The 26,862-nt window shown below is 42.2% G+C and overlaps 1 protein-coding gene across 8 annotated transcripts in view; it reads left to right on the top strand.

Annotated features, from left to right (window-relative positions):
* Positions 1–26,862, top strand: part of GTF2IRD1 (GTF2I repeat domain containing 1) — a 234,448-nt gene that overhangs the window by 137,330 nt on the left and 70,256 nt on the right. For all 8 annotated transcript variants that reach the window (XM_074189368.1, XM_074189369.1, XM_074189367.1 and 5 more), the window contains 7 exons: positions 1,398–1,512; positions 10,297–10,334; positions 12,176–12,256; positions 13,061–13,150; positions 19,620–19,667; positions 24,151–24,216; positions 25,443–25,626. In XM_074189368.1, the coding sequence (XP_074045469.1) occupies positions 1,398–1,512; positions 10,297–10,334; positions 12,176–12,256; positions 13,061–13,150; positions 19,620–19,667; positions 24,151–24,216; positions 25,443–25,626 (622 nt within the window). The remainder of the gene's footprint in view (positions 1–1,397; positions 1,513–10,296; positions 10,335–12,175; positions 12,257–13,060; positions 13,151–19,619; positions 19,668–24,150; positions 24,217–25,442; positions 25,627–26,862) is intronic.

The raw sequence follows: 26,862 nt of genomic DNA, 5'->3' as shown, positions 1-26,862 counted from the left end.
CAAAAAAAACTAAAAAAAAAACTTAAAAAAAAGAAATTAATTGAATCAAAAAGGAGAGGGAAAAGGTTTTTAGGTGTGGTTTTTGAAGGAGGTCTGTTCCCTTCCCATTTTCTTCCCCTTCTATTGGTGGCTGACCTGGGGGAGAGCATTCTGAGTTCATATTGCTCTGAGCAGCCACCGGGTCAGATGGGCTGTCATTTGTCTCAAACATAGTGATGTCATTTTGGTCTTCTTTGATAACAAAGGACTAGAACCAACCAACCTTCCTGGTCTGTTCTGTGCTTTGTTGGAGAGAGTCATCCAACCTTTAGTACTAATGAGGCACAGCTGAGTTCAGTTGGACAGTACAGAAGATAGAGTGTTATACTTGGAATCTGAAGATCTGAGTTCAAATGCTGCCTTAGACTCTGACTGACCCATACAAGTCACTTTACCTGCCTCAGCCTCAGTTTACCCATGATCCCAGACAAGTCGCTTTACATGTCTCAACCTCAGTTTCCTCATCTGTAAAATGAGAACAAATAGCACCCACCTCACAGCATTGTTTTCAGGATCAGGTGAGATATATGTTATAATCATTGAGAGGCAGCTTGAATAACATAAAGACCTTGGTTCAAGTCTTGCCTCCTCAGCGGAGTAGACAGCAGCCTGCCTTGGAATAGACAATGTCCTTGTCTGGGAAGCTCCCTAGATTGTTGAAATCACTGATCTAGACCCTCTAACCATTAGATACTCAGCCTCTCATATTTAGGAGTTTTTAGGAGTTTTTAAATTAAATTAAAGGTACAGAAAGTCCCAGAGGAAACAGGAGAGCCCTCCTTCAAAAAGCAAACCAAAACCAAATCCAGTTAAATTCCTGAAATGACACTTAAACTAAATACAAGAGGTTGTATAGCATAATGGTTAGAGTCTGACCTTGGAGTCTGGAAGACCTGGGTCAATATTCACTAGCTGTGAGTTTCTTATACCAGTGAAATCCAAGATCTGTTCCCAGATATTATCATTATTATTATTATCATCATCATCATTGTTATTGCCCCTCCCTGTGGGTCCCAGGGGCCCTGGAAAAGTGCAGAACGAGGTTGGGCTCCTTCAAGGAGAGGTTCGGATGAATTTGATTCAGCAAGCAGGGAGCTGTTACTGATTACATGGTAATGACAGGAGGGTTCCTGCCTTCAAGGAGCTTATAGTCTGGTTGCAAAAAGACCATTCACTGTTTGTGTGCTACAGACATCTGGCTCCTTCAGCAGTGTAAGGACCTGGGCTCCCCGGCCATCCTGCATGGATCTTTAATGAAGGAATGCCTCCTCCCAGGGATCTGGCAGGGACGGAAGACAATTCACATCTGTTAGCTGTAGTTTCACATCTCATTTTCTCTCTCCTCACCCTGTTGCCAGGAAGCAAATTTACCAAAGACCCCACCAAGCTGGAGCCGGCCAGTCCATCCGAGGACACCTCAGCAGAAGCCCCGCGGATGGTCGTCCTCGATCTGGCTGGGACGTCACAAACCAGGTAAGGTCAGTGGCCCTGGGCCTGCATATTCTCTTCCTTCCCTCTTCCTCTGACTTTGATTGAGGATCAGAGTCCTGGTCCTGGGGGTCTTGAGAATATCGGTTGAAGTGAAGGTCCCTGGGTAGGATTCAGGCTTCATCTATGGACAATCAGTAAATAGTCTTGTGACCAAATCCAACTATGCTCTTTGTTCCCCCAGTACAGTACACACACACACACACACACACACACACACACACACACACACACACATCTATGTAGACTCTTCATCAATCTTCTGATGGGATGGATTGGGAGGGTTAGAAAATGAAGAACTAGGGACCAAAGATGACCACAAGCTCTTTTGGGGGGGCAGGGAGAGGATGAGAGAATGAAGGGCTGCTTTTGAAGTGATTGGAAGCATAGAGTTAAGGAAGGGAGAGATCACTTGATGGAGCACCATCACGTTTTTAATGAACATCGAAACAAAGTCTACTAGTGAGTAGGGTGAGGCCGAAAAGAGTGTGAGTGATGGAAGAGAGAAAGGAAAATGTGATATAGTAGGGATTGTAATCAAGAGATGACCAGGTAAAAATTCAGTGGTTAGCGTAGGTCAGGAAGACCCCAACTGTTTGAATAGCGACTTTGCAGCGAATCTGCTCTACGTGATAGCATTCTGACATAGACGCACGGGAGCAGGAAAGGCCAATGGCATTAATGATCCAAGATTGGGGTTTGGGAAAGGCCATCTAGTCAATGGCAAAGGCCAGTGGGGTAAGGGAATCTAAGAGAGCTGAATTAGATTTTTGAAGAGAAAAAAGAGGGGACATTAGCAGGGGTGATTGACAACCTGGGAAAGCAATGAGTGGGAGGCTTCAAGGAGGGCAGGAAATGGATTTACAAGGAATAGGGGGCAGGGAGAAAGGGAAAGAGAGAAGGTTCTGGGACAGTTGGAGAAATTTCAGTGTTAGAGATTGTGAAGGATGGAATGTTCCCAATGATAATGAGATCAAGGAGTTGAATGGAACGAGGTGACAATGGGCATCATGGGAATGGAGAAAGTTGAGCATGTTATAAGCAAGCATGTGTGATGAAGCATCAACCTATTAAATGAACGTCCAAACTAAATCTTCTCTTCAACTTCAGGTCCCAGCTCAAGAGCCTGAAAGGACCTTAAGCTAACTAGCTCATTCTGCTCATTTTACAGTTGAGGAAACTGAGATCTAGGGAGAATCATAAGATTGTAGTTTTTTAGCTCCAGATTTGGAAGGGACCTTAAAAACCATCTACTCCAAACTTCTTATTATATAGCTAAGGGGAAAAAAGGGCAAGAAATTAAGATCTGCTCAAGATTCCAAAGGCACTGAGTGTTAGAGGTGGGATTTGAACCCAGGTCCTTTGGACTCTAGAGCAAGTACTCCCACCAGTATACCATACTGACTTACCCATTGCTCCTGATTCTATCTCCTGGGACCAAAGGAAGCAAGTTTATTCCTCTTTCCCATGATAGCCCTTCAGATCCTTCAAGCTCTATCTGTACAAGAGAAACATAGAATCTTTAAATTTTATGAGATCTCAGAGACCATCCATTCCAATCCTCCTACATTATTCCTTCTACAAATAAAATACCCTAGGGGCAGCTAGGTGGTCCAGTGGATACAGCACTGGCTCTGGAGTCAAGAGGACCTGAGTTCAAATCCAGCCTCAGACACTTAATAATTGCCTAGCTGTGTGACATTGGGCAAGCCACTTAACCCCATTGCCTTGCAGAAACAAAAACAAAAAAGCAAACAAATAGAACCCTAACAAATGTTGATGCAGGTTTTTCTGGGAGAACTTGATGAGGAAGAATTTATTATATCTGAAGGCAGCTCAGTCACTTTTATATAGTACTAGTTGTTAATAATGAAAGGATACTTTTTTACAGCAAACAGAAATCTGATATTCACCTATTGCTCCTAGCTTGGGTCCAAGCAGAAAATGTGTAAACCCTCCCTTAAAAAACTTGAAGTTATCTACCATATTCATGCTTCTCGGCTCTTTTGTTTTCCAAGTTAAACATTCCCAATCCTTCTAGTGACCATCACATAAATTGGCACACTGATGATATCTTCCTAAGCTGTATATTACAATCTATGAGTGATTTTCATCCACTTTGTTTTCTTTGTATGGATGGTCAAACTGATCTCCTTCATATCAGTGTGAATTTTGCTGAAGAGCCTCCCCTCTATGTTCCAGAGCTCAATGAACTTAGGGTAATGTATTCTATAAACAGGAGCATTAGAGAGCCTGAACATTACTTAGGAACATGTTCTTTTGTTTGGGCTTTACCCAGGATATCTTCCGTGACGCTGGTGAGAACCTGCTATAAACATAAAACTTTCTGTTTCACACCTCCTGGTGTTGCTTCACGCACAAAGTTATTTTGGTAGTTACTTCTGCCATGGAATCATATATAATTTTTGACACCTTGTCTGAGGAGAGACTACTTCAAGGCTGCATTTTTTTGTACTTGTCCAAATGCTTTCTGAAAATTAATAAACAATATCCACAAAGAGATATTGTTTTCTCTATACACGTCAGTCTCCTGCAAGACCATAATTATGTGATCTGAAGCAAAAAAAAACTGTCTGCAAAAGCCTGCCCATCCTTTTTCTGTGTTTGCATCAAAAACACTCATAATTCTTACATACATAGTTCTTTTTTAAAAAATTTTTATTTATTTAAGGCAATGGGGTTAAGTGACTTGCCCAAAGTCACACAGATAAGTAATTATTAGGTGTCTGAGGTCAGATTTGAACTCAGGTCCTCCTGACTCCAGGGCCAGTGCTCTATCCACTGTGCTACCTAGCTACCCCATACATAGACAGTTCTCGATGGTTTTATTTATTAATAGGAATAATATGAATTACTATTAGTGATATAGTGAGTAGAACCCTATCCCTAGAATCATGAAGTTTTTAAGTTCAAATCTGGCTAGTAGTTGTAAGTCATTTACCCTTTGTTTGCCTTAATTTCCTCATCTGCAAAATGGAATAATAGTATCTACCTCCTAAACTTTGAGGCTCAAGTGAAATTATAAATGTAAAACACTTTTGTTAAAAGTGTTATTTACATAGAACCTTAAAGTTTTCAAAGTTCTTCACAAATCTTATCTCATTTGAACATCTACTTTATTTTCCTAGCTGCTGATTGTGGGCCCTTGCTAATTAAATCGGTTAAAGTGACCTCTTTCACACTTATGAATTTCACTGAGGATGTGACATTCTCTTCAGTTGAGAGAACATATGAGATAAAAGATGTGAGAAGGGTCATCTTTGTATTGGACTGAAATCAGCATCTCTGGGATGTCTAACTCTTGGCTCTGCCTCCATTCTCTTGAAACTAAACAGAATAAATCAGTTAATAAATATTCATCTGTACCAGGCAAAAAGCTCCTGGGTTACCAAAAAAATGATGAAACACAGCCCCTGCCTTCAAGAAGGTTACAGTCTACTGGGAAGAAAACATTCAAACAGCTATGTGCACACAAGATATGGGCAAGATAAATTGGAGAGAACCAAGAGAAAGTCTTAGCATTATGGGGGAATCAGGAAAGGCTTCCTGTAGGAAGTGGACATTTAGCTAGGACTTGTCTTCTACTTTCAGGTCTTTGAAAACAGTGATTATGTCCCTCTATCAGTTGTTTCTTATGACCATAAGTAGATAGAAGATGGCATCACCACAATCTAAAGAGTCGGACTGACCTTACTCACCAACCTATATACTTTTTGAAAACTAGAATCATTTTCAAAAGTTTTAAATGCTCATCTTTAGACCAAATTTATAAATTTATTGGTTTTTGGTGGTTTCAGTTATGTCTGACTCTTTTGGAGTTTTTGGCTTTTGGGGGGTTTTTTGGTTTTTTATTTTTTGCAGTGCAATGGGGTTAAGTTTTTTGCCCAAGGTCACACAACTAGGTGTCTGAGGCCAGATTCGAACTCAGCTTCTCCTGACTCCAGGGCCGATGCTCTATCCACTACAGCTCCTAGCTGCCCCTGGAGTTTTCTTAGTAAAGATACTAGAGTTGCTTGTTATTTCCTTTTTCTGCCCATAGTTGAGTAAACTGAGGGACACAGAGTAAAGTGACTTGCCCAGGGTTACCCAGCTAGTAACTGTCTGAGCTCAAATTTGAACTTAGGTCCTCCTTACTCCAGGATCAGTACTATATTTACTGAAATGTCACCTCACTGTCCCTATTTTATATACATATATAATTAAATCAGTTCAAGTGATGTTTTTCACACTTATGAATTTATATATATATAAATTTATATATATAAAACTATATATAATATATGTATATATGTGTATCTGTATCTTTATATGTGTATATATATATTAAAAACAGATGGTCTATAATAGGGATTTTCTGATTTATATGTAATCCTTTTTTTCCTTTTCTGTTTTTTAAATGGAATTTTTTTATGTTGGTTGTTTAGAATAAATTTAGAATAAAATTTTAGTTTATTTTTTAAACAGTAACATTAGGAAGTCTAAAATGGAAAAGGAGAGTAGATTCATTTTTTAGGCTAACCTATTTTCAAGGTGAGAATAATAAGGGAGAGAATAAGTCTGCTGCTTAAAGTGAACTGGGCAAAGATAATGGCCAATAGAATAAGCTGTGCTTCTCAACTCCATCTTCCCTATCAAGGAAAATGTTTTTTCAGACTGGAAAGAATAGAACAAAAATAGAAAAGAGGAAACTAAAGCCCAAGATCAGTGAGGAGATAACAAAGGAGCACATGACTGCTTTGACGAAGGTCAAATTTCCCAGCATGGAAGAATTACACCAAAGATGGCTTAAAGAACTGGCTCTCTACAAGGTTGAAGGGCTTGGGGAAAGTAGAAAGAGTTTCATTATGACCAGAAATTGAAAGATATTGCCTTGATCCTCAAAAAAAGAACAAGAGGATCCCTTCATTCAATGGTCAGAGGATACTGGCACCAATTCCAAGCACAATTCTTGAATGATGAATTTATGTCCCTAGGGCTTGTCAAACCTGAGAAAGGGAAGGGGGTAATTTCTAGGAGCTAGTATGGCCACCTCATGCCAGACTAACCTTTATTTCTATCGTGAAATGGTGAATAGATCAAGCAGTGTTGTATACTTCAGAGTTTCTTGTGTGACTGCACTAAAAAAAATTTTGATAAATTAACTGATATCAATCTCAAGGGAGGTCTTTAGTGATGAGCCACAAGGCTCTGTTCACAAGCCCAATCTCTTCTGTTTTTATCAATAATTAGATATAAGGAATTCTTTGCATATGAAAGAGAACTGGGAGGGATAACCAAAGAAGTCATTGTCAACTAGGATCTCAAATGACTTCAGTAGGTTTCATGTAATAAGATGAAATTTTATAGATTACCACATTTGCATTTTAATAAAACTCTGTTACAAGACAAAGGAGATAGGGTTGACTCATAGTTTGTGTAAATACTTTTATAGGTTTTTGTGACCTGCAAGCTTATTATGAGTTAGCGCTAAGGCTTGACCACCAAAAGACCTAATATAAATTCTAAGGTATGTTAGGATCAGAGTTGGATCAGCTAGGTGAGTCAGCGGATAGAACATGGATCCTAGAGTCAAAAGAATCTGAGCTCCAATCCAATCTATTGCCTCGAAATAATAATAATAATAAAAAGATAGTGTCCAAAATGAGAATGGCCCTACCCTGCTGGGGTGTTGTGCTAAGGTTGAGGTGACACATTGAAGGAATATTGACAAGTTAGCAAGTACTGAAGGAGAGGCTCTAGGATGGGCAAAAGACTCAAGACAATGTATGCTGCACTTTCATTGATGGAAGAACTGAGCATGGTTAGCCTGGAGAAGAACAGACTTAAAGGGAGGACATGATATCTATCTCCAAGTATTTGAAGGGTTGTCCTTTTTCTGTGAGTCTTTCCCATTCCCTCAATTCTACTGCCTTCCCTCCATTATTTCCTATTTATTCTTTATATAGCTTGCTTTGTATATATTTATTGGCATGTTTTCTCCCCCATTCCATTATAAGTTCCTTGAGGGTAGGGACTGTCTTTTGCCTCTTTTTGGATCCACTGTGCTTAGTATAGGACCTGGCAGATAGTGGGTGCTTAACAAATGTTTATTGATTGATTGATTGTCACATGGTTAAAAAGAATGACCCTGGCGGGCAGCTAGGTGGCGCAGTGGATAGAGCACCAGCCCTGGAGTCAGAAGTACCTGAGTTCAAATCCGGCCTTAGACACTTAACAATAATTACCTAGCTATATGGCCTTGTGCAAGCCACTAAACCCCATTGCCTTGCAAAAAAAAAAAAAAAATGACCCTGGTTCTTCTTGGAACATAAATACAAACTGAGGTGTTCTGGGTGAAAATTAAGGAAAGTGGTTTTATTTCAATTCAAGCATTCATTAGGTACCTACTACATGCAGAACTCTTTGCTAAGTTCTAGAAGTACAAAGTCAAGAATGAAATAGTCCTTGCCCACAAGAAGATAACATTCTTTTGGGGGCAGGGGGAGGATGATATGTATACAGATAAAGAGAAAGTAATTTCTCAAGGCAGAGACATAATTAACTGGGAGTTATCTAAATAGGAATTTTAATAATTTGAGTTGATCATAAGTGGAATGAATGGATCATCATAGTTTCTCCTCACCAGAAGTTTTCAAAAGGAGACTTTGGTCATAGAAATCAAGGTCATTTTTAGGTGATATTGGAGAGGGCATTTATCCCAAAGGATGAAGTTGGCCTCGCAGACTAAGAAGGTCCCTTCTGAGCCTCTGAGAATAGCCCAGGTTTTCCAGCCTCCAACTCTATTTCACTATCTATACTTCCCATTCCCCCCACCATTGCCATTATGAATAAATAAATGAGTAAAAGAATGATTTTTAAAATTTTTTGCATAATATGTACCAAGTACTCCTTCCCTGCCCTCTTAATATGAAATCTCCTTTGCCTCTCTGTCTACCTTTGGGGGTACATTCCTAGCCCCCAACCCTAGCAAGGACTGGAAACACAACTACAAGTGAAAAATAATTTCTGTCTTCAAAGAACATAACATTCTAAGAGGAAGTAACCCTTTTTTTCCAGGACAATTCAAGAATATTTTTGCTGTCTCATTATTGGCTATAAATTGAGCTTCTCTTAATTACACAGACAGCTATGTGGCACAATGAGTGTCAGACCTAAAGTCGGAAACATCTGAGTTCAAATCCAACCCCAGAAAGTTATTAATAATGTTATTAGATTGGCAAACTACTCTAATATCCTTGCCAAGAAAATCCCAAATAGGGTCACAAAGAGTCAGACATGACCAAAAAACTGGACAACAACCATAAATATAAAGATTTGTACTGAGTGTAGGAATGCAAAACATTTTTAAATGGTTCTAGTTTTCAAAAAACTTATTGTCTGGTTAAGTCCCATTCTCCAGTCTGTAGTGATAAGCCTCCTCTATGGAGATGTATGGTCACAGGATTATATGAATAATAATAGCCAGAATTTATATTTGCAAAGGGCTCTACAAATATCTATTTTGAATCTTACAGCAACTCTGGGAGGCAGGTGCTATCCCCATTTTTACTGATGAAAAAAACTGAAGTAGACAGAAGTTAAATGACTTACCCAAGGTCATACAGCTAATAAGTATATGAAGGTGATTTGAAGTCAGATTTTCCTGACTTGATAACAAAGTCTATGAAGGGTGTTGTCAGTATTAGAAAAATCTGTTTGTAGAAGGCTCCTGTGGGAGGTGGGAAGCCTCATGTGTCCTTGGACACTTTTTTTTAAATTTTATTTATTTAAGGCAATGGGATTAAGTGACTTGCCTAAGGTCACACAGCTAGGCAGTTATTAAGTGTCTGAGGTCACATTTGAACTCAGATCCTCCTGACTCCAGGGCCAGTATTCTATCCACTACACCACCTAACTGTCCATGGACACTCTTTTCTTGGACAGTCTTCCCTATACTGAGCCTCCACTTCCCAGTGTGGTGTAGTGGTTAGGACATTGGGCTTGGAACCTGGTAGAACTCAGTTTGAAATCTGGCTCCATCACTTACAAGCTGTGTGACAAATCATTGGAGTTCTCTTACCTTCCATTCCCTATCTGTGAAATGGGAGTAATGAGTAAACTCAAAATACTATTTTAAACTCTTTGCAAATCTTAAAAATGTTAAATAAAAGCTACTTCTCGGGGCAGCTAGGTGGCACAGTGGATAAAGCACCAGCCCTGGAGTCAGGAGTACCTGGGTTCAAATCTGGTCTCAGACACTTAATAATTACCTAGCTGTGTGGCCTTGGGCAAGCCACTTAACCCCATTGCCTAGCAAAAACCTAAAAAAATATAAATAAATAAATAAATAAATAAAAGCTACTGCTCTTGTCTAACAAGGTTGTTGCAAAGACCAACTATATTCAAAATGCTCCGCAAAACAAACTGCTCCATCAATCTTAGCTATTCTGCAAAATGAAGGGATTAGATTCAGGGATGCCTATGAATCTCATGAGCCTCCAGCTCCAACTCCACTAAGATTCAGCAAGTAAAAAAAAAGGGGGGAGGGAAATGGGAGGTGTAGAGGGGGGCACAGCTTGAGCAAAGACCTAGAGGTGTGGAATGAGCATGACATGTGTGGAAGGAGACCGGCCTGGCTAGAATATGAGTTAAAGTTAGAGAAGGATGTTGAAGCTGGATTTTTGTGGACCTAGAGGTCCTCTCTATGGTGCTAACAAGATTTGTCCACAACTCATCATCATTACTGTGCTCTTCATTTCTGTTCCTCAGGTTGGACAAATGCAGCATAGCCGAAGACTGCGAGCCAGGTAAGGACCTGTGCCATCCTCTAGGGTGTCTGGGAGAAGGGATGGATGTGGGGGTGTGAATGAAGAGGAGAAGGAGGCCCAGCCAGGGCCAGCATCCTCAGGGAGCTGCCAGAGCTCCAGCACAAAGCCCAGGGATGACCAGAACCTCCCTCCCGAGGCAGACGCTTCCCTTCAGTGACCCCGACCTGGAACCTCCTCTCCTGGCATCTCCTCACCCAGAACTTCCTCCCCTGGTGTCTCCTCACCCAGAACCTCCATCACCCAGAGCTTCCTCCCCCAAAGCTATTGACTTCTCAATATGGAATCTTCTTCTTTGCCTCTCTGTCTGCTTTGGGGGTATGTTCTTAGTCCCTCATTGTGGCATAGTCTGGGAAAGAACCCCCACCACATGACTCAAAAACTTTAGAATGAAACACACACACACACACACACACACACACATCCCTTCCCCACTCTCACCCCAAATGGGGATCTCTTGAAATCTCAAGACTGATCACAGAAAGGTAGATTTCAATTGGAAAAGACTGTAGAGGCCCATTGAGTCCAATTTCTCTGCCCCGTTTTGTAGATGAGGAAACTGAGGCAAACTAAAGCTGAGTGACTTGTCCAGGGTCTCATAACTAGTGAGTATATGAGACAGAATTTGAATTCAAGTCTTCATGGCTCCAAGCCCCTATACATTGAACTGTTTGTTTAGGAGGAGACTTTCAGGTGGGCTCAGAGCTGACTTTTGGAGTTCCCTCCCAAAGCTGACCCAGTGGACCAACACACAGAACCAGAACTGTGGTTAAAGTCAAACAAACATCTGGCAGCCATAACTGCATCATCAAAATGAACCATTTTGAGCTGGTTATTTCTTGAAACTCTTCTATTCCCAGACCTTAGGGTCCAAAGCTAGTTTGCCCATTGTGGGTTCACTCGTTGTGGTGTCATTGGAAGGGTGGTAAAAAGAAGCAGGGACAGGGGAAAGGACATCTGGTTCTGAAGCAGGGGGAACTGGGTTCAAATTCTGTCTCTAATACTGCCTTTGTGACATTGGACAAGTAATTTAGCCTTTCCAGGCCTCAGTTTCCTCAAGTGTAAAATGGGAGGGGTATACTACCTCTGTGACTTCTGACCTATGTTCTAGATCTGAGATCCTCCTTTCTGGATCTGCTGCCCCAATAATATCTGAAATTCTTCTTCCCTCCCTTCCATGAAAGAGTCACAATAAATGACCTCCAACGTTCCTGAGTGATGACTCTAAAGCAGGCACATCCAACACGTGGCCCTCAAAGCCCATTCGTGCCTCAGTATTACATCATCATCATCATCATCATTATTATTATTACTATTATTATACTCATTGGTAATATGGGTTACATTGTGGTCATAAATAAATAGCCAATTCTAAATGTGGCCTTTAACAAGCTAAAAGTTTGGACCATGCTCTAAAAGGGCCAGTTAGTGAAGGCCTAAGGCTCCCCCGACCGTCATGAAGAAGTAAGGAAAGTACGAAATTTAGTATCCAATGACCAGCTTCAAGCCTCTCCTCTGACCTTAATGACTTTTCTGATCTTGCACAGTTCATTTCTCTTTGGGCCTCAGTTTCCTCATCTGTAAAATGACCTCCGAGGTGCCTCCCCATAGTCAGTTGTAGGACCACAGATTTAGAGCTGGACAGAACCTAGAGCCACCTTTGGCAGAAGGGGAAATCAAGGCTCACAGAGGGGGAGATTCTCTAGCTGGGAAGTGTCTTGGAATCAGCTTGAGGACAGCATCGACTTGACCCCTAGACTTGAATTGGATGTCCCACCATCCAACAATCACCCCTCATCTGAACATCCCCCCCTTTCCTCCAGGGACCTCAGGGGAGCTGAGCGGACTGAGGCATATCAAAATTGAGCCAGACGATCTAGACATCATTCAGGTCACTGTCCCAGGTAAGGGGCGACGGGCAGGTGAAAGGGGTCCCACTGGGAGCTAGGACCCAGACATTATCGTAATGGGGCTCCGGGCGATTTTGGCAGCCATGCAGCCTGGGGGGAGGAATAGAGTTTAATTGAGATGTGGCCCCTACCCATATGGGGTCTGCTGTCTAACTGGCGGGCAGGATGTATGCACAGATTAGTGTCTCTAGGCTCTGGCCTCCTCTCGCAGCATCTCCTGGCCAACCTAGGCTGCCCTGGACCTAGAGGTCCTCTCTATGGTGGCTAACCTCCTGTAGAGAAGCTCGGTGCTCCCCAAAGGTCTGGCAGAGGGTACACACCCCTACTGTCCCTCAGGCCTCAGTGGAAACAAGGTCACCAGATACTTCTCACCCAAACAGAGCATCTCTGGGCCCCATACAGGGGCCTATCCAAAAAAGGGGCCAAGAAAGGGAAGGTGGGATAGACAAAAGTAATGTCTTTGATAGCGCCCCCCCCAAGTTATCCCAGCCCACGCAAGGTGGGATAAGCCTAGAGACACCTTCCCAGGCAATCATTCTATAATTCTTAAGTCCCTAGGTTTGCTGTAAGGGCCTGCGGCTGTGGGGGTAGGGAGACACTGAATGGAGGGGGCGGTGGGGGGGACGATCTTATGGGGCAAGCAGACTTCCATGTCTCTTGGATGTCCTACAGAGTGACTGTCCTTAATACCCAAGGAGGTTGCTTTACCCCATGCCCCGGGCAGGGGGAGGGGAAGAGAGGGACTTCAAGGGAAATTAGAGACCACCTTATCATTTAGTGGGGGGGTGGCATTTACAGACCCTTCACCCACCTCTGATGAAATGCATGACCCTGTGACCGGGCACCTTCCTTCAGAGGAGTCCAACTACATCCTCGAGACGATGGAAGGTAAGAAAAAGTGACTGCTCAGAGATCTCCCACCCCAAAATAGGCCTATGAACTCTTCAGTCTGCCTTGAGATAGATAGATAGAAGGAATCCATTTTTAAAAATGATTTTATTTATATCTTTTGTTTTTATATCATCCAGATTTCCCCCTGTATGCCTTCCTCATTTCTTCCCTCAACCCAGAACCATCCATTAAAACAAAGAATAAATTTTAAAAGAGAGGGAGTTAGAAGGGGTGGCTAGGTGGCACAGTGGATAGAGCACCGGCCCTGGAGTCAGGAGGACTTTGAGTTCAAATCCGGCCTCAGACACTTAATAATTGCCTAACTCTGTGGCCATGGGCAAGCCACTCTTAACCCCATTTCCTTAAATTTTTTTTTTTAAAAAAAGAGGGAAAATCGGCAAAACCAAAGAGTACATCAAAACAAATCTGATTGTGTCATTTTCCACACCCAAGGCCCCAAACTCCAAATGGGGTCACGAAGGGTCTGATACAACTGAAACAGTTGAAGAAATATAGAATCCACTATGTTCCAGGTCCTCCCAATTTCCCAGGCTCACACTCTGAGAGCCATTTTAACTCTTGCCTCTATTTAACAAATTAACTATTCTAATTAATTCAGCCTCTCCAAGAGATGGATGTCTTTTCTTCCATCTCTTCTATGGGACTAGGCTTATTCTTTATAATTTTGCAAATTCGTTTTCCCCTGAGTCGGAGCTTAGTCTTTCACTTTACCTCCCTATGGTTGTTGTGTATCATTGTGTCTTTGGCTCTGCCTCAGTTTCCATCTTTAAGTCTTTCCAAGTGTCTCTCTGGTCATCAAAATATTCTGAAGGCTCCAGTGCAGAAAACAATATGAGACACAGAACTTCTGCTACAGAAAACAAAGGACCAATCCTATAGCATTTGTAAAAAAGTTTTATTGTAGTCATTTTCATTTTATATTATATTTAGTTATTTTCATTTTTGTCATTTTTATATAAGTCCCTCTCATCCCCACAGCCATCACCTCTGGGGATTAGGGCTGTCATTGAGCCCTCCCTTATCAGGTAGGAGCTGAACCTGTGATTTCAGTGGTATTGTGACCTTGGATCGAGACAGAACAGGACCAATTGACCCCTAGGTCATGCCATTCCAGATCTGATAGGAAGCAGGTTGTCCAAAGCAGAGGTAGAATTTGAACCCAAATGCCCAGGCAGCAAACACCTCCCTCTTTATGGAGATAGGATTTAAGATGGGCTCAGATTGCAAAATTAATGAAAATCCCTTCATTTTCCTTGCTTCTTTCCACTCAATTTATATATGTAGCTCAGTATCCCCAGGACATTTCTGATGGTTCTAACATTGGGCATTGCCCAAAGAGCAGGTAACGTTCAGCCTCTAGAAAGCCCATCCCTTAGTCCACTTCAAAGTGTCCCTTATATCAGAACTGGCCAGAGAGCAAAATGATGGTCATGGTAAATGCCCCACACTCTGATCTCTGCCCAGATTGTGAATCTTGCCTTCAGTCTCTCCTCCGGCACCGACTAGCCGAAATCTCTCTGTCTGCATCTCACCCTGTTGAAGGCTCATTAATTCTTTGTTTGCAGCATCCATCTGTTCCCATGGAAATGTCTGATGACAGAAATTAGTACAATAAAATTAGGACAGCCTCTCATCAGAGGGGGCCCCCCTCTTTACTCCCAACAGGCGCTTCATTAAAATAATTAGTGTTCTGTGATCCTACACCTACCTAGCATTTCTCACCCTGCAATGGGGCCACTTTATTCATAAATCAAAGATCACAGGGTCAAAGACCTAGATTTAGAAAAGTCCTCAAAAATCCACCTAAAATGACCCTCTGCCCAGATCTCCTACCATCTCCCCACCCCCCAGCCCCACACCCTTTAGCTGTTTCATGTTGGACTCTCTGAACCTCAATTCCCTTATCTGTCGAATGAATCTATTAATAGTAAGCTCTTATAGGTGCTAGGTGATACAATGGATAAGAGCACCTGGTCTGGAGTTGGGGAGACCTGAGTTCAAATCCAGTCCTAAAAAGGTATTAGTTGTGTGACCCTGAGCAAGTCACTTCTTCCTGTTTACCTCAGTTTCCTCATCTGGCAAAAGGGTTGAAGGAAACAGCAAGTCTTTCTAGTATCTCTGCCAAGAAAACTCCAAATGGGGTCACTGAAGGGTCTGATAAAACTGAAACAGCTGAAGAACCCACTATGTTCCAGGTCCCAATTTCCCAGGCTCACACTGAGCCATTTTTAACTCTTTCCTCTATTTAATCAATTAACTAATCTAATTAATTCAGCCTCCCCAGCATCTCTGGTCTCTGGGCCTTGCTTTACTTATAGTCAGTTGGGCAACAAGAATTCGTTAAGCTCCTACTCCTTACAAAGCACTAGGCTAAGCCTTGAGGGTGCCAAGACAGATAAAGACAGTCTCTGCCCCCCAGAAGCTTACATTTGAATGGAGGAGAACCCGTGGCAGTTACTTAGGTACATAGAAGATATTTGCACAGCACAAAAACAGATTTGGGCTGCGTCTGGAAGGAAAGCTTCAGGGGGGATGATATAAAGAGCAGAAGTGTGGGGGCAGAGCAAAATGGAGGAGGGGAGAGGGGGCAACCAGAGCAAAGACCCGGGTGCCCTGGGAAAGGCCGATGTGCTGCACTGAAGAAGTACGTGTGATTCAGGTGTAAGAAAACCGGAGAGGCAGCATGGCGTCAGGTTACACACCAAGAGCTTTAAATGCCAAATTTGTTGTTGTTCAGTCGTATTTGAACACCCCGTTTAGGGGTTTCTTGGCAGAGAGACTGGAGTAGTTTGCTATTTCCTTCTCCAGCTCATTTTTTAGATGGGGAAACTGAAGCAAACTGGGTGAGGTGACTTGCCCAAGGTCACAGAACTAGTTAAGTGTCTGAAACTGGATTTAGACACAGGAAGGTGAGTCTTCCTGCCTCCAGGTCCCATGGTCTATTCCCTGTACCGCCCAGCTGGCCATGGCCATCTTTATCCATTGATTATTCAGCTTTGCAGGTCATTTGGGATTCAACTTAAGCTCCTTCAATTTTTTAAAACGTTATTCCTTTCTCTTTTGTGTTTTTTAATGATTATGGGATAGTCTGATGTAGTTTGAATTTCCTGTCTTTTACATTTAAACTTCTTTTCTGTCTAGTTGAAGGATGTATTGTTCATCATTGGCATTGGTAAATTTAGCCCCAATGTTTCTTAGAGTTTGAAGGCTGGAGATGGAGGGTGGGGGAAGGGATATAATTTGTTTTTTTCTGAAGGAGATCTGTGTGTTCTTATGATTGGTCCTTTGTTTTCTGTAACAGAAGTTCTGGGAAATTTTCTCATATTATTTCCTGCACTGGAGCCTTCAGATTTTTTTGATTTATCATGTTCTTCTGGGAGATCTGTGATCCTTAAGTTGTCTTTGTGTGTCCTGTTTTCTAGGTCAATTCTTTTGCTTGAATAGAAATCATGTGTTCTTTCGACATTATCTTCTTATTCTCCTCTTCTGACTGCTTTTCCTCCAATTTGATATTTTTGTATTCAAATTCTATTATTCTCCTTTTGGATTCTTTGAAGAAACTCTGCCACTTTAGAGTCAAGTCTTTCTAATATGCTAATTATTGAGATTGGGAAGACTATTAGATTCTGACAGTTGATCCTTTCCCGTGACTTTCATTTCTCTTTGGAACCATTATGGAATATCTTCTTGTTGCTCCATGCTCTCTTGGGATTTCACAGGGCTCTATATTTCATCAAGCATTGATTCAATTCATTTCTCTTGTAATATTTGTTAAGAGAGCTTTGTAATCTCTCTGAGGATTTAGTACTTACCCTTCCCTCTAATTTTAGTATCCTCTCTGTTGATTTATCTACTTGTATTCTAGGTTTTTAATTGAATTTTCTTCCTCTTGGAATCTTTGGTATTTCATCCTATTCTACTTATATTCCCCAGTCATTTGTTTTCTGAATCCTCCCTCTTCGATGGTGGGAGCATCTGAGGAATTAGACTGTATAACTACCTCAGCCTTCCTCTCGTGTTGAGGGATTTACTTTTCACTGACTTTATGCACTGCCCCAAGTGTTATCTGAGGCTACAGACCCAACCCCAGATAAGTTTTATTCCTCTTTCCTTCAGGCTTCATGAAATCATTCATATTGACTCCTTGTCCTGTTTTTTGTGTTTGTTTGTTTGTTTTATCCTTTCCGGACTGGGCTGAGCTGAATCAACTTCTGCTTTTTGGAGAATTAGGGGAGGGAGAGGAGGGTGTTCTGGACAGATTCCACAGTTTTCAGGGTCACTAACCTAGAAGCCACTCCAAGCAGAAGAAAACCTGATTCCTTTGCCCCTTTCCCCCACACCTAGCATAGCAGTAGCATCTCCCATTTGTTGCAATAGAAATGGGGGTGGAAGTGGAGACAGGAGATAGGGTGGACTGACAGAGTCTTAAAATAAGAGAAAAATCCAAATGTTGTTTCAAGAAAAAAACTCATCCCTTGTTGAAGAGTGAAGATGGTGATGAAAAGGTACTGTCCTTGTATTAAAAAACTAATATTATCCAATGTTAACATATGACTTTTACCTTCCTGAGTTTGACATTTCTTGTTTTATGGATTCAACTATAATTAATGTATCATATCCAACTCACAACTCCTCTTGGGGGAAGAAGAGAGGTTAAAGATTGGGGGAAATGGTTGTTTTTTCCTTTTTGTTGGTTATGTGCTTCACAAGTCTCTGGTTGGCTTCCTTGATTCAAGTTTCTTCTCTCTCAATTCACCTGCCAAAGCAGACGATGTCAACCCCCATCCTCGAGGCAGTTAGCAGAGACTCCTTAATTCAAATTAAGCCCCAGACAGTTATAAACTATGTGACCTTGGACAAGTCCCTTAACCTCTGCCTGCCTCAATTTCCTCAATTGTACAGTGAAGAAAATAGTAGCACTTACTTCACAAGCTGGTTGTGAAGATCAAATGAGATACTGTTAGCATAGTTAGGGATTTCATAAATGTGGGTTTCCTTCCTTCCTTCTCTTCTTCCTACTTTTCCTGCTCAATCAACTAGAACATCTCTCTTTTCCCCTAGGATCAAATACCAGCTCCTCTGTTTGGCATCTAAAGCTTCTCACGGTCTGATTCCAGACTCTTCTTCCAGGCTTGTCCCACATGAATCCCCTTTGTGGACTCCATGTGGTATCCAAGCTGGTGGGCTCACTATTTCTTGAACGCATTATTTCTTCCCAAACTCATGTCTTTATGCAGACCCTGTTGATGCTTGGAATTTCCTTCCTCCTCACCTCTGCCTTTTGGAATATTTAAGGCTTGTCTCAAATACTAACTGCCTCAACATGAATCTTTTCTAAATTTTCTGTAGAGCCCTCCAAAAAAATTACTTTTACATTATATACATTTTATATTTGCTTCCCTAGGACATGTTGTCTCCCCTGTCTTGGTTCTGCATCCAATAGAATGTCAGTTCCATTTTATTTGTAACCTGCCCCTTCACAATATCTGATACATGTAGACATGTTGAATGAATGAATGAATGAATGAATGAATGTTAGACTTCAGGCATATCTGTCCCTTCCTGAGCCTTATCTAAATAGGATCATAGGACCATGAGTCTAGAACTAGAAAGCACCCCAGAGACCATCTAGTCCAACCCCCTCCTTTTACAGATTGGGAACCTGAGCCCAGACAGGTCACATTACATAGAACCATAGAACCATACATCTAGAGTTGGAAAGGACCTCAGAGACCATCTAGCCCAACCCCTCCTTTTGCAGATGAGGAAACTGAGGCCCAGACAGGTCACATTAAATAGGATCATAGGACATCTGTCTAGAACTAGAAAGAACCTCAGGAGGTCCTCTAGTTCAAACCCCTCCTTTTACAGATCAGGAAATTGAGACCCAGAGTAGTTAAGTGGAAGAGGGAAGATTTGATTCAGGTCCCATGATCCCACTTGTTCTCTACCATGCTCTTTCCGAATACCTCCAAAGCATTCCCTGTTGGATTCTGTCACTCCACTGGTGTGTTTTACTAAACTGATTGCCCTCCCCCACACACCTTTCTTTTTTGTTCTTTGTACCTAGAAGGGGAGGGAGAAATATATTTAGAAATAAGAGGATATAAAACAAGAAATATTAAAATGCAAGAGTAGCAAAGCTAAGAAACTGTCTCAAACAGTGGGCATTTTGTTCACTCCATTCTACTATGTATCAAGAAATATTCATCTAAAACCCAACAATGTGCCCATTTTACAGATGGAAATCCAAGGCATAGAGCAATTCAAGACTCAGCTTAGGATCTGAGTTGACTTGACCCCCTACTGCCCTCTTATCTCCTTAAACCTCTGATGGATTCCAGGTCTCCCTTTCTGATATTTTGCATTAGATAGGATTGGAAGGGGTGGGAGGGGAAAAGGGAAGAGGATGATGCTTACAAGACTTTCTGTGCTCCCCTTTCAGATAAAGGGCACAATGAGGACCCTCGGCTTGAAGAGAAGCAGGTAGAAGGTAAAAAGCTGAGGGAAGGGGGACAAGGGAATAGAGGAATCAGTAAGCTCTCGTTCCCCCCTGGGCCCCATCCATCTCTGCTGCCTCTTCTCTTTTCTATGTCGTCTTCTTCCAGCATGTCTAGCTTCCTGTTTCTTATTCCTTCATATGTTCTTTGGTCTTGGTTTCTGACCATACTCACGTGTCCATAACTTAGACTGGAGTGCAAGCGGCGAGACCCCCTACCTAAGTGGGTCACATAGGGATCCAGGGTGATAGAATGTGCAAACCAGCAGGAGGGTTGGACCCTGGCAGGTGTGGCCTTTCCAGCCAAACACTAAGGAAGGATAACAATGAAAAATGGACTTGAAAGTCTTGAGCTGAATCAGGTCAGAGGTTAGCTGGTTCAGTTTGGACAATGGAGTTGCAAGTAGTCAGGGCAGGGACCGCAGACTTTGTCTGTGTGTCTCCAAAACCAGATCTGATGAGATTCAAGAGTGTAGCTTATGCTTCAGCCATTCCTGAGTAAACCTCCAGAGTTTTGAGTTAAAATCATTAGAGTGTACAATTCTTCAGGAGGAACAAAAGGTCAAGAATCTCGAGGAAATTGAAGGGGGCGAGTAGGAATGAAAGGGGCCTAGCAGCAGATGTCCAACTATACTATAAAATAATTATTTGTCAGAGGCTTAAAAGAAATCCTTCAAATAAGTTAGTTAAACAAGACCTAGAAAAATTCAAACCTAGAATTTCAAAAACCCAAGAATACCAGCTACAGAAATCGAAACTTCCTATCAATTATAAACTGCTGGGGAAATTGAAAATTGGGACAGCTAGGTGGCACAGGGGCGGCTAGGTGGCGCAGTGGATAGAGCACCAGCCCTGGAGTCAGGAGGACCTGAGTTCACACCGGGCCTCCAACACTTAATAATGACCTAGCTGTGTGGGCTTGGGCAAGCCACTTAACCCCATTGCCTTGAAAAAAAACCTTAAAAAAAATTGAAAAATCAGTAAGGTGGAAATTAGGTTAAACCAGCATCTCATACCATATAGCATAGTCAGCTTCAAATGGATCCATGACTTAAGTTCAGTCAAAACTATATTGATAGTCATGCAGCAATCCCAGGCTAGGTTTACAGATGAGGAAACTGAGGCAGGCAAAAGTTAAGTGAGTCATTCAAGGACACACAACTAGTGAGTATCTACAGCCAGTTTCGAATTCAGGTCCAGTGCTTTATCCACTTAGGTATAAAAGACCCCATCACAAAAGACAGTTCAAGTATTAATCATTTTGGACCCAGAGAGGACAGTTGGAATCATCTATTCCCACCTTCTCATTTTTACAGATGAGGCAACTCCAGAGAGTTTACAACTTGTCCAGGGTCACCCAGATAATAAATAGCAGGGCTTCTTTCCACAGCGAAATCCTAACAATCTCTGAGGATTGCATCCAAAGGCTTGCTGGGAAAGCTTAGCAACCAGTTCTTTGTTCCTCCTAGAAAAATGTATTCAGTGCACACTTTAAATTGCATCATTAATATTTTCTGTCACACAATCAACAAAACAATACATCAAACCCTGCTTTGGAGTGTTTGTTGTCTCCTGGGATGTAAATTCTTACACTGAACATTTAACAATCAGCTCTCATGAACTGATATAAATAAGTTTTAGCACAGCTTCACTCTTTCCCTTTTCCATTTCTCCTAAGGCTCCCCTCAGATGGTACAAGAGGGTCAGGGAGAGTCATGGGGAGAAGATGGGAAGAGACATTAGTGATAGAAATGACAAAGGAAAGAAAAAAGTAGCAAGGAAACATTTTCACCAAAGAAAGCAAAAGTCGTCCTACAGTCCCTTTCTGGTTTTTGAATTTGGAAGTCTTCACTTTGTTTAGAGGGAGAAAAAAAAAACAGGAAGGGAAGATGGGACCCACCACTGTCTCAGCTTAGGGATTTGAACTCAAAAGAAAACCTACAAGTTTTACGTGGAGACGGGTCACTTAGAAGAAGTGGAGACTGGGTGAGGGTAGAAATCTCAAACCAAAGAATATTGACTATTTGTCATTAAGGCCATAACAAAGCACCATCACCCAACGGGTGTCAATTGAATGAATTTGAGGTTTAGTTCAAGGAAGCTGGATGGGCCAGTGAGGAGATATCAGAAAGACCTTAGTTCAAATCCTGCTCTAGACTCTTACTAGCTGTGCATCCCTAATCATTTCGCATCTCTCTGCCTCAGTTTCCTAACCTGTAAAAGGGGGGGGTGAACTTTGAAGTGCTCCAGGTTCTCTCCCAGTTCTAAATCTATGATTTGTTGAAGCCAGGAGGCAATCAAGAGCCTCTAACCATGTTTAAAGAGAATCCAGAGGGACAATTAGAACCTCAAGAACACCACACCTACCCATCCAATCTGAGAACAAATGATCCAAGAAAGAAATGACACCAAGATATGTAGGGCGACCCAGCTGGGTCCTCTCCATCAGAATAGGTTCCATGTGATTCTCTCTTCTCCCTTTTCTCAACTCCCTTGCTCCTCATCCCCATGATTAGATAGGACTGAAGAGCCCAGAGCTCGGGGTTGGGGGGCACATCTTGGGTCAGTGGGCCATAGGGCTCCCCAAGTAGGTATCATTGATGGGCAGGGGGTTGGTACCAATGTTAGGACTCAAGACAGAGTCCAATGTCTCTCTCTACCTTCTTTCCTTTCCTAAAGCTTTAATAAGAAGCTTATTATACACATTCTTGAGAAATACCAAGATTTCTCTCTTATAAGAACTAACTTTTCCATGAAAGTTTAAAGTTTACAAAATGTCCTCTCTCTCTCTCTCTCCATATATAAATATTTATAAATATACATATATGTATGTATGTATATAATACACATACACACATGTCTTTTGTTCCTCACAAAAGTCCTGTGAGAAAGGTATTGTCATTATCATTATTATTATTCCAGTTTTGTAATCATGTAAACTGAGGCACTGAGAGGTTAAGGATTGGCCCAGAGCTACTCAGATAGTAATTTTCTGAGGTAAGATTTGAACTCTGGTCTTCCTGACTTTAGTTCTAATGCTCTGTCCACTACATTATCTAATATTCACATTTCTGGCCACTCGCGAGATAAACTTAGCTCTTTTGCTGTCTTCTACAGGGAAAACAGGGCACCATTTCTCACTTTGATTCTCTCCCCTTCTCTGCCCAAGCAGACATGTATCATGCACCCCCACACACCCACACACCTCTTTTCAGCTTTTCTAAATGGTTTTTAACTCCTCTTAACAACTGGAAAATAGATTGTATAAAAATAACCAAAGAGACGAAGGTAAAAACTCATCAGCAATCTTAAAAACCATTCCTAGTATCCATCAAGGTCTTCCTTGGGCTTAGGCCAGCCTCATCTTTCCTGGTTCCTTTCTGGAGTGATCGGTAACTGTATTTGGTGTCAAGAAGAGCTGAGTACTGAGGTGGCTAGGTGGCACAGTGGATAAAGCCCCAGCCCTGGAGCCAGCAGTACCTGAGTTCAAATCCGGCCTCAGACATTTAATAATGACCTAGCTGTGTGACCTTAGGCAAGCCACTTAACCCCATTGCCTTGCAAAAAAACATTAAAAAATTCCTACCAAATTCCTTCTATGATAAAAAAAAATGATTTAAAAAAAAAAAAAAAGAAGAGCTGGGTTCAAATCCCATATCTGCCACTTTTTATCTACGTGACCCTGGCTGAGTAGGACACTTCCCCTTTCGAGTTCTCAGTTTCATGATTTGTAGAATGATGGGGCTGGGCTCCAGGGTCTCTAAGGTCCCATTCAGCTTTAAGACCTCCTTTGATCACACAAGTCACCCCTGCCCAGCCCTTGCACCTCCCATCTCCAAGTGACAGATGTCTCTGAACCTCCCCTTCTCTATCCTCATTGCCCCTAGCTTACTCTCCTTTTTTTAATTGAGGGGCAGTAAGTAAAGAGGGGTGACAATTTGGCTCACATTGACATTGAATGGCCTTGGAGAAGTCCTTGTTCTGCCACAACTTTGATTCATTTATTGCCTTTCTCTTTCTATTATTCCTAGTGTCTCCTTTCTAAAAAAGAGGAGGCTGGAATAGACAACTTCCAAGGCCCAGATTCATGGTATGCCAGGTCTGCAAGACCAAAATGCATCCTTGAAAATAGTCACAAGTAGAAGAGCGCCCTCTGTTAGAAGGATGGGGACAAGTCTACTAGGTAGAAAGCGGCCCCCAGCCATTGGTACAGGAATAGAGCTGGAAGGACAGAGCAGAGCCCTCCCTGAGTTCAAATCCCACTGCAGGCTCTGACTGGTTGAATGACCCTGGAGAAATCCTTTAACCACTCTGTGTCTCAGTTTCCTCAATTGTGAAATTGAAATAATAGCATCAGCTCCCTCTCAAGGTTTTAGTGAGGAACAAATGAAATAATGTATGTCGTATCTTATCCTCCCTGGGAAGGGGGAAACCAAGCGACTTGTTTATTTTGCCTGGGGAATGGTATATCTTTCAGATGGCATTGGCGACGTCATACGACATCTACGGAAACAGGTGGAGACGCTTTTCAACACACGATATGGTAAGAAGTGGTCAGGGGCTGGAAGGGGGTGGCAGGGGAGTGTACTCTGATCTCCAGCCATTCCATTTTCAGACTGGCCCATGTGAGGGTCACCGCTGCCTCCCAGAGTGCCTTGAAGTTACACCAGTCAATTAATAAGAATTTATTAAACCTCTACCATATGCAAACCTCTGTGGATACAAAAAAAAAAGAGGCAAAAGATAGTTCCTGCCCTCAAGGAGGTCACCATCTGATGGGGGAAGTCAACAATTATTGACCTATGACTCAGTCAACGAAGTCCAACCCTTCGGGGTTCTGTGGATTGATAGGCCTTTATTAAATGCTTATTGTGTACATGAGCATTGTGATAAGAATAGTCCCTTCCCTCAGGGAACCTCCATAATAACAAGAGAGACAATATATCAATGTCTGGATAGCCCAAGAGCTATAAAGAAGAATGAACAGCAACTTGAGAAGGGAAGGACCTCAGTTTAAAACTCTGACTTTCCACAAACTGTACCCAACACAGCATATATAATTAGAGGAACCTTTGCTTTACCATTCAAAGTTGTCTCACCTGAATATCTTCTCTCTCCATCAATCAGTAAACATTTATTAAGCTCCTACTGTGTGTCTAAGCTGTGAGGGATACAAAAAGAGGCTTCCAATCCAATGAACATGCAAACAAATATATAGGAAGTAAACATTTCATAGGATAAATAGGAGATAATCAGCAAAGGAATTGGGGATGGCTGCCTATAGAACAGGGATGGAGAAGCTTTTTTCTGTCAAGGGCCATTTGGATATTTATAACATCATTCAAGGATCATATTTGGTTAAACATTTAATTAATTCATCCCCCAAAAGCTCCCAGATTTATTGAATTTTGAGGCCTGCCTACAGCTGCCTTGACAGCGCCAGACCAAATGATTTCTCAGATTGAATATTCCCTGCCCTTGCCATAGAAGGTGAAATTTTAATTTAATGGAATCCAGGGAGGTCAGTGGTCAGGGAGTGGAGGAGGAAGAGAAAAACTTCTCCTGTCAGCCATGAATGAGGGCCAGCTAAGAAACCCCCTGACAGAGGCCCAGGCTCTCCCTGTTTTATATGTGACCTAGAGGCTGCCTCAGAGGAGGAGAGAAGTTGGCATCTCCATGAAGAGCTGTGACCATCCTAACTCCTGCCTCCCAGACTCTGGTAACTCCCTGGAGATCACACTGTACTAATGAGGAGCCTTGTCTTTTCAGCGAAAGCCATTGGCATTTCGGAGCCAGTCAAAGTCCCCTACTCAAAATTCCTCATGTACCCAGAGGAACTCTTTGTCGTGGGGCTGCCTGAGGGAATCTCGCTTAGGAGGCCTAACTGCTTTGGGATTGCCAAACTCCGGAAAATCCTAGAGGCCAGTAGCAGCATCCACTTCGTCATTAAGAGGTAAGGAAGGGGACGGTTAGGTGGCACAGTGGATAGAGCACCAGCCCTGAAGTCAGGAGGACCTGAGTTCAAATCTGGCCTCAGTCACTTAATAATGACCTAGCTGTGTGGCCTTGGGCAAGCCACTTAACCCCATTGCCTTGTAAAAATCTTAAAAAAAAAAAAAAGGAGGGAAGGATCAACTCCCCCAAAACCATGCCTTCTGAACTCCAGGTCAAGGAGTATAGACCAAGATCTGAGAAGCACTTATATTGGGGTCTTCATTAGTCATGTTGTTAGGAACAAGTGAAAGGCAATAGATAGGGAGCTGGCTTTCAAGCCATGGGTCCAAATTCTGCCTCTAATACATCAATCACCCCCAAAAAAAGTAAGGAGGAGAGGATAAAGAAAAGCCCCCAATTCTAAGTGGACAACCCATCTATGATTTCTAATTTCAATGAGGACAGAAGGGTTCACTCTCAGGGGGGAAGGACGGCCATTGTAGCATTGTTAAAAAAAAAAAAAAAAAAGAAAAAGAGAAAAAATCCACTACTTGGGCTTATGTTTGACTGAAGATGGCAGCCAGACCCATGTGCTGCAGATATTACGATTGAAGGTGAATGGAGCCAGGGGCAAGAGCACTATAATGGGGAAAACCGAGAGCAGACTGGCTCTGCCACTGACTAACTGTGTGACCTTGAACCAGTCACCTACCTGTTATCACCTGCCTCACTGGGCAGGTCAGCAATGTCAACTGGATAATGGATAATGGTCTGTACGGTATATAATGCAACAGGTATCACAATAACACAATAGTCTGACTTGGGCTTGAGAAGATGAGGAAATCCTGCCTGACCATCAATGAGGTGAAGACTCTAAATGGTTTTACTTGCAGAGGAGAGCACAATGGGTATTGAGGCTGCTACATTCTGTTGTGGGTTCCTATGAACCGGATTGTTGAGGCTGGCTTATTAGTCTGGATCAGAATTAGATGTCAGTCACTGCCCAGCAATAAGATCAGTCTGGAGCCAAGGTTGGGGCCAATATGTGATCAGGGTTAAAGGTCATTCTCTACTCAGGATTAGCGCCTAGTCTCTGGTCAGTGTTAAACTAGACTCAGGGTTCGTTCTCTGGTCAGGATTAGGCTCGATCTGTGAGGAATCTCACCTTTCAGTTTGGCTGGATTCAGGACTCCATCTCTGGCCAAGCTTAGAGTTTAGTCTTTGGTCAGGATCAGGGTTCAGTCTGTAGACAGAC

Source organism: Macrotis lagotis, chromosome 5, assembly GCF_037893015.1.
Source record: "Macrotis lagotis isolate mMagLag1 chromosome 5, bilby.v1.9.chrom.fasta, whole genome shotgun sequence".
Taxonomy (NCBI): domain Eukaryota; kingdom Metazoa; phylum Chordata; class Mammalia; order Peramelemorphia; family Peramelidae; genus Macrotis; species Macrotis lagotis.
The sequence above is the reverse complement of the archived record's forward strand: the minus strand, read 5'-3'. Positions and strand labels throughout refer to the sequence as shown.